General features: G+C 40.3%; 1 protein-coding gene across 8 annotated transcripts in view; it reads left to right on the top strand.

Annotated features, from left to right (window-relative positions):
- TRAK1 (trafficking kinesin protein 1) overlaps window positions 1–10,489 on the top strand; it is a 110,798-nt gene that overhangs the window by 46,489 nt on the left and 53,820 nt on the right. Inside the window, exon 1 of one of the 8 annotated variants that reach the window (XM_026841577.1) lies at window positions 6,754–7,111. The exons of 2 other annotated variants lie outside the window; for them this stretch is intronic. In XM_026841577.1, coding sequence (XP_026697378.1) covers window positions 7,048–7,111 — 64 coding nt within the window. In that variant the 5' untranslated portion in view covers window positions 6,754–7,047. Of the gene's footprint in view, window positions 1–6,753; window positions 7,112–8,337; window positions 8,520–8,807; window positions 8,829–10,489 lie in introns of those variants that run through there. 5 more of the 8 variants (XM_026841584.1, XM_026841581.1, XM_026841578.1 and 2 more) reach the window with 5 other exon arrangements.

Raw genomic sequence — 10,489 nt, 5'->3', positions numbered from 1 at the left:
AGCAGTTGGCTGGGGGGGGGGGGGGGCTGAATAGTGTATTAGGGCTGCATCTGTTCTTTTATATTTTGAAACTCCAAAGCACATTTTTATCGTTATTTTCTTCGTATGCTTCAGATGAAAGACCAAGCCAGTCCTTACCAAATTAACAAAATACTGATCTAACCTTACAGCATGATCAAATAAATCAGATGTCATCTCACCAGTCTCATTAAACTCTTGAGGCACAGTGCCTTTAAGCCAGTCTAAAATGTGCTGCACCAATGTATGATACAACAAAGTGACATTCCATCTCCCTGTCCTCAGATTAGGGAAAGTCAAGCACACTTTTAGCTGGTGACTAGGGAGAGCTCTTTGTAAGAGCCAGGCCTAGAGCACGGCTCACTGAGCACAGCTACCAGAGGCAGTGAACGGACACAGCAGTTTGCCCCAAGAGTCTGGGTTCTGCCTTGGCAGCTGATGGGGACAGGGCCCAGGGTCATCCTGGGAACCCTCTGAGAAACTTGAGGGTGCCTGCTGCTGCCAGGTAAGGAGAGCCACAGGGATATGGGCCGGAGGAAGCTCTGGTGGCCTCTGAGAAGCTGTCAGCTGCCCTCGATCCAAGGGTGCTTGGAGCCTTCATTGAAGCTGCTGATGATTAAGGGTTTTTAGCTGTTGCTTGGGAGAGCCCTATGGAACAGGCAGGTCTGGAGCACAGCTCCCAGAGGACAGCCAACTGATGCAGCAGTTTGTGTGGAAAGGTTCAAAGAAGGGGTCCTCAGCTGCATTCAGAACAGCCTAAACCTTCAGATGTGACGGCGATGTGTCACAGGGTTTGGAGCACCTGTTCCTACTAGAGCCGAGATTTCAACCCAGAGCTTCAGATGGTAGATGCGGCCCTGCAAGGCCCAGTCTGTGGGAAGTGCCTAGGGCCTCTCCCCAGAGGTGGGGGGAGATGGCCACCTTCTGTGCAGGAAGTGTGCTGCTGTTGAAGAGCCATCACCAAGTGGAGGAGTTGAGAGGAACTCAGTAGGTTGTGCAGCACCAGGGAGGATGAGAGACATAGACAGGATCTCATTTTTCTAAATACGGATTCTGAAAACTGCTGATACAATGTTTTCACTGCTCTGGGTCCACATTTTTTAAGTTAAGCAGGCCACAGTGTGTCTTGAGAAGTGAAATGACTACACTGGAAGAGATCTGTGACCTAAGTTACAGTTGTTTGCTCTTACTAAATGTCCAGTCACAGGATGACTCCTGTTAACTGTTGATTTAGAAGTTGAAACACCAGTAACTCTTCAGTAAATGAGATCCCCGTGTAGAAATAACAGTATGCCAGCCTGTCCTTGAAAATCAATTAGGCTTTTAAATATATTTGATTTCATTTTTAATGATCTTTAAGTTTTTTTTTTAAAGTCAGTTAAAAGATGTCAGTTTGCAAAGTAAGTATTGTAGCAACGCCTGACTATTAACAATATGTATTGCATAGTGGTGGATCGTACAGATGCTACTCTGAAAAAAGGGCACCAGACAGTGTTACTGGGATGGGCAACTTTATCCTGAGTGGTGGCAACTGTAGAAAATAATGAAAGGATATGGTGTTTAATTATCTGAACATCCTGATGTGATGCTGTAGCCAAGAGAAGAAATGTGACCCAGAGTTAATCAAATGAGAGGTAATACACTATGGCAGCTGCCATGGAAATACTCTATCCAGCTCCAGTGTTCAGTTTCAAAGGATCCTCCTGGAGTTGGAAAAGATTTGGAAAAGAAAGCTGAGAATGACTAAGCATGGGAATATGCATGATTTATAGTGACATACTCTGTAATGACATTCTTTGAGTACTTCATTTGCCAGCAGACATGACTTGCTGCTGCTTTGCACCCTAGCAACATGGTTCACTGCATTCTTGAGTGTGCTGCTACAACTTTCTTGAGAGGCCATGTTTATAAGTAGTGTAATTGAAATTATCTTTGTCAAAAATTCTCTTCAAACAAGGAGAAGGGTTTGTGTGGTTTTTATGACCTGGCTAATTTAGGCAGAACAGTTCAATGTTGACCTATGGCATCGATTTATTCCAGCAAAAAGGAAGGAGGAGAGGGCTTGTGAGCTTTTCCAGCCAGCTTTCCTGCTTAATAAAACCCCTTTGTAATTGCAGACTTAAGGAGTGCTCAGTCTAGCTAATGGGAATTGGCTATTGGAATTCTTTATCAGTCTCTATATTTTGTTCTGTGGAGAACAAATAAAAGTGAGTTTTTTGTTTTCTTTAAAATTAAACATAGAAAAATAGAACAAAATCTAGCAGCTGGAAGGGAATGTATATAACTGCATTTAGCTTTGGAACAGGAAAAAGCAATTCCCTTATAATCACAAATCTATTACCCAAAATCTTTCACAACTTCAAGTTTTGTATGAAATTTTAAGCAAGTAACACAGTAATGCCCAAGCCAAATGTAGTGTAATGTGGAGATTTGAGTACTCAGAAGTTCAGTGTTTGTAGAAGCAATCCACCAGAAAAATGTACTGTTTATGTAAGATGAATCTGATATAGAGCTGTAGGAAGGAAAAATAGGGCTGCAGAGGTTGAAAGTAGGTTCTGCAAGCATACAACTGCTTTGTTGGCCTGGTCAGACTTTAATGTTCAACATGACAACCTTTCCAGCTCCCACTGTATAGAGCTACAATTTCTCATATAATTGAAGGGATGCCTTCATGTGGGTCCCTGGATATATAGTATTCTGTCTGTCCAGGGTTTCTGTTTTCTTGGTGGGAAGATCATACACTTAACCATTTTTCCAAGTCTCTTGAGGAGTTCTGTAATCATTTGACCACACAAGTTGATTTTCTTCACAGAAAAATAATGCCTTTCTGGATTACACCAGTATGTTTCAGTCAGATTGATAGAAAAATACCAATAAATTAAAAAGCCCAACACCCCCCACCCCCCCCAACCTATTTTTATCCTGTCTCATTGAAAGGGGGTGTGTGTGCAGGGGGGGAGGACAATGAGAAGACAATTCTAGCATGTTGAAGACTTCCTTTGTTTAAAATGTCATGAAATAAAAAGGAGAGAGTCCTTGCAGCAATTTAAGCTGCTAGCCGGTGTTCATTCTTTATATTTTAAATGTTTGTTTAATAGTATTACCAGGCTGAAACTACCTTTTGGACAAAAATAATACAAGTGGAACAAATAGCTTGTATGCAGAGCAATTGAGTTAATGTTGCCATAGGAACCTTTATTTTTCTCTGACTGTATTTTAATAGTGTAGCCTTAATTGCATTTAATAGCATGTGCAGTTCTTGCCTTGTGAGTATGCATAACTGAAATTCTGCAAGACTGAGCTAGGGCTGGAGTCCCTGGTCAAGATGGCACAGTATTAGGGCAGAATGATCGTATTTGGCAAAAATGCTTGTACTATTCAAAATACAGCATTTTTTTAAAAAGATAACTGTATGACCTTTGCATGTCCAAAGGCTTTTCGTGGCATTTATATAATCCTTTGTGATTTACTAGCCTGAAGTTCATGTACACTTTACTGTATTGCTTTCACATGAGTATTGGGCATAACAAAAATAACACGATCTCTGTCAAGATGCAAGTAAGTCTTGTTTTTCAGACCCTTATTATCTCAGTGTGCCTTTTCGTTTCAAGAGGGCTAAGGTTAGCTTGATGTAAAAGCAATGGCTGGGATAGCTTCTGTCCCCTCTGTGGGAAAATAAGAATGATTTTTGTGGTTTTTATCTGTGTAAGGCTAGAAGCTAATAGGGCATGAATATTTTCTGGCCTGTGGTGGGTATGGAGGGGCAGAGCTGAATACAACAGCCTTCATCCTGGTAGCCAATGCTCAGGTGCAAGCTGTTCAATTCTTGTTGACTTTGCATTTTGGCACCCTGTAAATGGGGAGGGAGTGCCAGTAACTGTGGTGGTGCCTTGATTAAGGCTGTGCTGTTTTCTTTTGAGTTAGTCTGCCAAGAATGGCAGTACTTCCATCCTAGAGCAGGTTGACTTATTTTACTTGGGTATTATACCAGCTCAGTTGTACTTCAGTTATTGTTGGTGAACAAATACTGGATTGCCTCAGCTGGAGTCTGACTGCAGGAGAACAGGCCTTGGCCCCAGGTGGTTATGCTGGCTCAGGGAGGAGAATGGACAGAGACATTAAGAATAAAGCTGAACAAAACCAATTGTTTAGACACATGGGCTGCAGTTTGCTGCCCAGCAAAGAACATCTCATAGGGGCAGGGGGGAATTGTATTTGCTCTTGCACTTCAGTCTCTGTGAATCTTCAAAGTTCACAGGGGTCTGAAACCATGTACCCTTGTTCCTACTATCTAGAAACTTAAAAATAAGTGTTTTGTATAATGAAAGAAATTCAAAGAATCTTAGTCTGTGGCAATTAAACAAAGTAAATGGGTGGAGGCCCTTGAACTACAAAATCACAGAATAACAGAATGGTTGAGGTTGGAAGTGACTTCTGCAAGTCATCTGGTCCAACCCTCCTGCTCAAGCAGGACACTCTAAAGCAAGCTGTGTCAGTCAGTGCTCAGTCACCCTCATATTGAAAATAAAAAATTTCTCATGTTGTCAGCTTCCTGGGTTTTTGTTTGTGCCCGTCACCTCTGGTCCTGTCATTGGGTGCCACTGGAAAGTGCCTGGCTTCATCCTCTCTGCGCCCTCCCTTCAGGTATTTGTACATGGTGATGAGATCCTCCTTGATCCTTCTCCAGACTGCACAGTCCCAGCTCTCTCACCCTCTCCTTGCAGGAGGGATGCTCTGGTACCTTCATCTTTGCGGCCATTTGCTGGACTTTCTCCAGTATGTCCATCTCTCTCTTATACTGGGGAACCCAGAACTGGACACAGTACACCAGGTATGGCCTCACCAGTGCTGAGTAGAGGAGAATCTTGTGCATATTGGCAAAGAGGTTACTGTATTGTAGGATGAACACGGTGATGATGATTTTTTTTTTTTATTTGCAGACTTAGGAACATGTTTTTTTCTGGTGAAATGTACTTGTAGACAAAAGTGTATTTGAGTTTGACCCTGATCTGGAACTTTGGAGTTGCTTGAATAACACAGGCAATTGCCACTGACGAACATGTGGTGGATGCATGAACAGATTTGTTAATCTGTGCTTCAGCTATCAATATATAAAAGTGATGTGGCAGTTCCCAAGATGAAAGTTACTGCAGTGATATTTTTTTACACCAGTAAAGCTGAAATACTAATGTTGTTATGAAACTGATGTATTTTCCTCTGCATAGCTTGACTATTACTTACCTATTTGTTACAGTAAAGCAAAGTGGTACCAGTCAAGGAATAGAGTAAGTGGTAACAACCTAGAAAAGACATGAGTGATGGTGAGCTTAATAGAAACCTGCAAAATCTGAGTGATTGGAAAGGAGGGATAAAGTGAGTGTTCAGATTTCCAGAGCTGGAAACATCGAATTAAGTTAGTAAAAGTGAGTTGCAAAGCAAAAGGTGAGAGTTTCTTATATCATGCATAGTAGATGGTGTGGAACTCCTTGCAAGAGGATGTTGGACGTGCTAAAAATGTACATGGGCTCAAGAACAGAATTTCAAGAATTGCTAAAAGTAGAAACTATATCTGTCTTGGGCTGTCTCTGAAGTGGAAAAAACTGGAAGTTGAGAGGACAGTTGAGTGAAGTATTGGTTAGTTCTCCCGTACCTACTTATGGCTGTTCTTGTAGATGGGAGTCTTTGGCTAGACAGACACCTCCTTGGTCAGACCCAATATGGCCTCCTACCTTGTGTTACTAATGTATGTAGCAACTTCATCTATCTCAATGCTTCTCCTGGTGTCACAGAGAAACAGAGTTTCCTACAAAAGGGGGAGAAGGGGTTGACGAATATGTGGCGGTTATGAACAAAATGGATGTCAATCCCTTTGCTGACTGTACCTGCACATATTCAGACATGCTTTTTGAATTGCTGTGTTTGATGATTTAATGCCATCTGTTTTTCAGACAGGTTATCTTCAAATAGCTTAAACACAATTTTATTGGGTGTTGCAAAAGTATTTTCCTTCATTTTCAAAACATTGAACATAAACATTAAGCTATTCCATGTGACAACCATCAGCATTTTTAGGAATAGAGTAGTGAAAGTTTGTCCTAACCCCTTGTTTTTGACTGTGAAGCTTAGATGCTGTGAAGCTTATGATGCTTGGGGAAAAAAAAAAGGTCACTGGTTCATGGAGAGGGCAAAAGCGGAAGCAGATTAGCTTTATTGCAAGGGGAAATATATAGCTCTCCTGATTTTTCTGATTCTTTCATTTTTTTGTTTGCCACTTTTGCTATAACAAGATGCATAACGATTCTATTCTATCAGCCCAGAATAGAAGCAGTAATGTAGTTTAATTTTCTATGGGGAAGGCAGGCTTTTATTAAGCTGTATGGAGGAGAGTAGTAATGGACTAGATTTTCATTATTAATGTACTGCATGTAGCCAGTGAATTGCAATGGCATGATGCTGTTGTTCAGTGAGCAATCAGCAGAGTTGTATCATCTTTCTGAGCAAGGATTTTTGTTTCCAGTATGGAGGGGTACTTCTAGTCTGCAAAGCCAGATACAGCAAAATGCATTTTCCTCATCTCTGCATCGCTTCTGGAGCCAGCTCATCTCCATGGCAACATGTTAGACTGAAAGAGATGGGGAGACTAGGGAGGAAAGGAATGAGTTAGAAACAGCCAGGCGGTGGTGTGTGTCCCCAACGTCAGCGCATCAGCCTTTTGATAGGATGATTTTGTTAACACCCATCCAAGGCTCCTGTGCAGAGCTTCTTTATTAGAGGAGCCGCCAGGGCATCTGCTTCTCCCTTCAGCATCCTTTTTCTATTTTTCATTTTATTTTTATTTTTTCCAAATACACCCTCCACAACCCCCTTTTATTTTAGTTGCAGGCTCGCTGAAGATGTGCAGTTCTTTTTCAGCTTCCTGCGAGCTTCCTTGCAGTATGGTATTTTGCAAAGGCAGGAAGGCATGGCTGCATTTCACTTGACCTTAGCAGAGAAGTGAAATCTCGTCTATGTTGCTGAAGGATACTGACTATGCAGAAATTTATTGAAGCAGATTATTATGAACTGGACTGGTATTATGAAGAATGCACAGATGGTAAATATTTCTTTCTAGTTTTGTGTTGTAGAATTTGGAGCTTGTAAGACTGGAGCATCATTATTCAATGGTTTTAAAATGAAATGCCTTGAAAAAGGCAGTACCATGGTGTAGCGGAGTTGCCCACATCTCTGTTGCACCTCAGCATCTCTTGTGAGCATGCTACAAGAGACTCAGCTGTATAGCTTTCTCTTTTTCAAAGGGAGTGGCAGAGGAGCATATGCATTATATGAGCAGTCTTTGGGCAAGGGGAGAAGTATTTGAAATGCTAACTATATGTATAATAATTGAGCAGAATTTAAATACACTTACTGTAAGATTCTATATGGGTTTGAGTTTTAAATATGTGTGGTTTTTCTGCATTGGCAATATGTGGCAATATGTGTAGTTAATAGGCAGTACACGTTTTCTCTCTGGTTATTTGTGTGTGAAAGACATTTAAAACTGTAGCTTCTTACAAGTGAGCAAGGTAACTTTGAATTGGAAAAATTACAAACTCTGGTGGTGAACACTGTCTTTGGGGCCTCTTGCAATTTTTTAATGTTTGCTTGGGTATTTCTTTATCAGAGCACTGTATGTTTTCATCTGACTTCTGATAGAAGACACATGAGGAAGGATAAAGAATGGCTAAAGCTACTCTCTGCAGAGTGGAGAAAACGAGATTCCTCATTAATGGCACTCAGTGGTAACCTCTAAAACAACATGCAGCCTTTGGGAAAGCAGTACTTGTATATGGATTTTATTCTGGTTGGAGGGCTTGGCTTAAACAAGGCAAGTTCAAGATCACAGTGAAGCGCAAAGATCAGAAAGGAGTAAGTGTAGGCCCAGGAGGATGTTGTACTTTTTTAGTATACAAAGATATTTCATAGTGCTTTGATAACAATATCAGAGGGGATGTGAAAAGTAAAGATATGTGTGACAAAATTTGTATGGGTTTTTATGGTCTTTTGAGTGACATGTGACTCCATCTGTTTCTCTGTACTAGATTTCAGAACTGAATGCAGTTTCAGAAGCTTGAACTTCCCTTATGTATAGTTGATTATTTCTGGCCAGGTGTTCAAAGAGGAAAGGTGCATATTTATTTGGAAGATCTGACCACTTTAAGTTGGATTGAATCCTTTATGTAACCCTTATCCTCTAGGTTTAACCCTAGTAAATACTGTAGCATCTGATTAATCTGCATGATGTAACAGGCTGAGTTGGCCTGGTTTTAGAAGCTTAAGAAATAGAACAGTTGTAGTGTCATGAAAAGCTGTAGCTGATTTTTTCCCAGGTTAAGTACAGATAGTCTTCTTTTTATTGTTCTTTTCCTATGGTCCTTTGTCTGGTCAAAGTGTCATTATGTGGAAGTGTGGCGTGCCTGAATGTCTGAGCTAAGAGCTGATCTGCTTATCGATTTTGTCTTAAGGTATGTGCTGCACTGGAGAAACCATGAGAGTTCCACGGTAATGGAATAAACAACAGGTGTTGGGCAAGCATTTAAATACCTTGTGGGATCAGGGCCTTGGGAGCGTGGTAGTGGTTGGTCTGATTCTGGGCTTACAAGTTTTCTTGTGAGTGCTGAGCCCCCCCGCCCAGCATACTTCTTCCATGAGCTGAGACCTTCAGAGTCAGCTAGAGTATGGGCTGGCTGGCTGGCTTCTTGGAAGTATTTGGGAAGTTCTCCCCCAAGAGAAGGCAGGGTTTAATGTCTCATAGGGAAAAGTCTCTCCAGTAGGTAAGGCATAATGCTTTTTAAAAATTATTTTTGACTTCTTAAAATTGAAATATGACCATTTACATGATGGAAGGATAGTGCTGCCAGTCCTGTCTCAGTCTCTCAGGTGAATGGTAGTGTCATAGGGTTTCATGGAACTTTATGGGGTTTAGCTTGCTTTTGCTTCTCCCAGTTGAACTGTGTGAAAAGGATTCAAGAGGTGTGGTAGAAAGCACAGTCTTTGGCCTTCGATACTGGCATACTAATTTGGGTTTAAAGTAGTATTGTCATCTCCTGTTGATGGGGAAAGGTATACTAATTGTAGTGGGAGACAAAAGGCATCTTTATAGTAGAAAATGGAATTTTCTCAACAACTTGGAGCAGATGGTATATTATGAGCTGCCTGTTCTTGATTGATGTTTGATTTTTCTACCATGCATTCATCAATACCAGAGTCATTCGCCTGAGATTCTTTTTATATTCAGTAGAGAGTGATAGGCAGTTGCGGCTCAGCTGACCTGTTTTGAATATCTATTTTAAGACAAGATGAAGCATAGTTAGAGAGCTTATTTCTCTGCCAAACATGGACTTTCCAGAGCTCAGATGTATGTGTGCATTCAATTGTGAATCCCATCAAGTTCACCCTTTTTTGGTAAATAAAACATTGGAGGAGAGTCAGCGGTACCCTGAAACTAATACAAAACCTCACAAGTTATTATTTTACAGAATTATTTTTCAGATTAAATCATTCATGTATTCTTTGTCAGAGCCACTGGGACTCAGATTTCCATTTAAAAGATGTGACCATTTGTTTTCCTTTTTTTAATAATTATTTTAGCAGCATATGGTTTCATGGTCTTCAAAGAAAAAGACATTCTAAAATTACACCAGGATATAAGGTTTAATGCTATTATTAACTTAGGTAAAGAAGTGCTTCTCACTGTTACCTTAGATTTAATAAACTTCTGTATGGACCGACATATAATGATGTCGTCTTCAACTTGCATTTAGTGGCAGTAAATTTTTTTAATAACTTACAAAAGCAAACGAACAAATACTTAAAATTTACAATTTATAAATCTTTACCAAGATTTTATAATGTTGGAGTAATGAATTAATCCCTTTTTGTAAGGTCCTCTACAGGGTTTATTTTTGTTACGATTAGATGGAATTAGGCAAAGTGTCACACTCTGAATCACTGGTGTTAACTAATAAATTGCAATAAATTAAAACTTCTATAAATAACAACTATCACATTGTGCTTTTAGATACATTCTCATGTAGAATGTTTTATAATATGTGACAGTTGTCACCTTACTTGGCGTTATTGAAATATATTGGGTGGGTGGAATGGGGAGGGGGAAAGTGCTGGGTGTGTACTCGGGTAGAAAAGTAGTTGTTTTCACTGCAGACTGAGATTGACAGAACCAATGATAAAAGATGAAAAGGTGAAACTTTTGTAGACTCTTGTAATGAAAGCTAACAGCATGAAAATCTAGTTCATCTAGGTGTTTTTTTTTAAGAGAGAAATAAATTCTTTAAAAAATGCACACAATGCAACTTGGGTGAAAAAGAAAATGCACCACCACCCCCAAACAACTAAATAAACAGATAAGTAGATACCCACAGAAATCTCTATGACCTTGTCTCCCTGCCTCTTTCTTAGGCCAGTATTTTTCATT

Source organism: Athene cunicularia (assembly GCF_003259725.1).
Source record: "Athene cunicularia isolate RWA chromosome 2 unlocalized genomic scaffold, athCun1 chr2_part1, whole genome shotgun sequence".
Taxonomy (NCBI): domain Eukaryota; kingdom Metazoa; phylum Chordata; class Aves; order Strigiformes; family Strigidae; genus Athene; species Athene cunicularia.
Note: the sequence above shows the minus strand (reverse complement) of the source record. Positions and strands in the feature narration are given on the sequence as shown.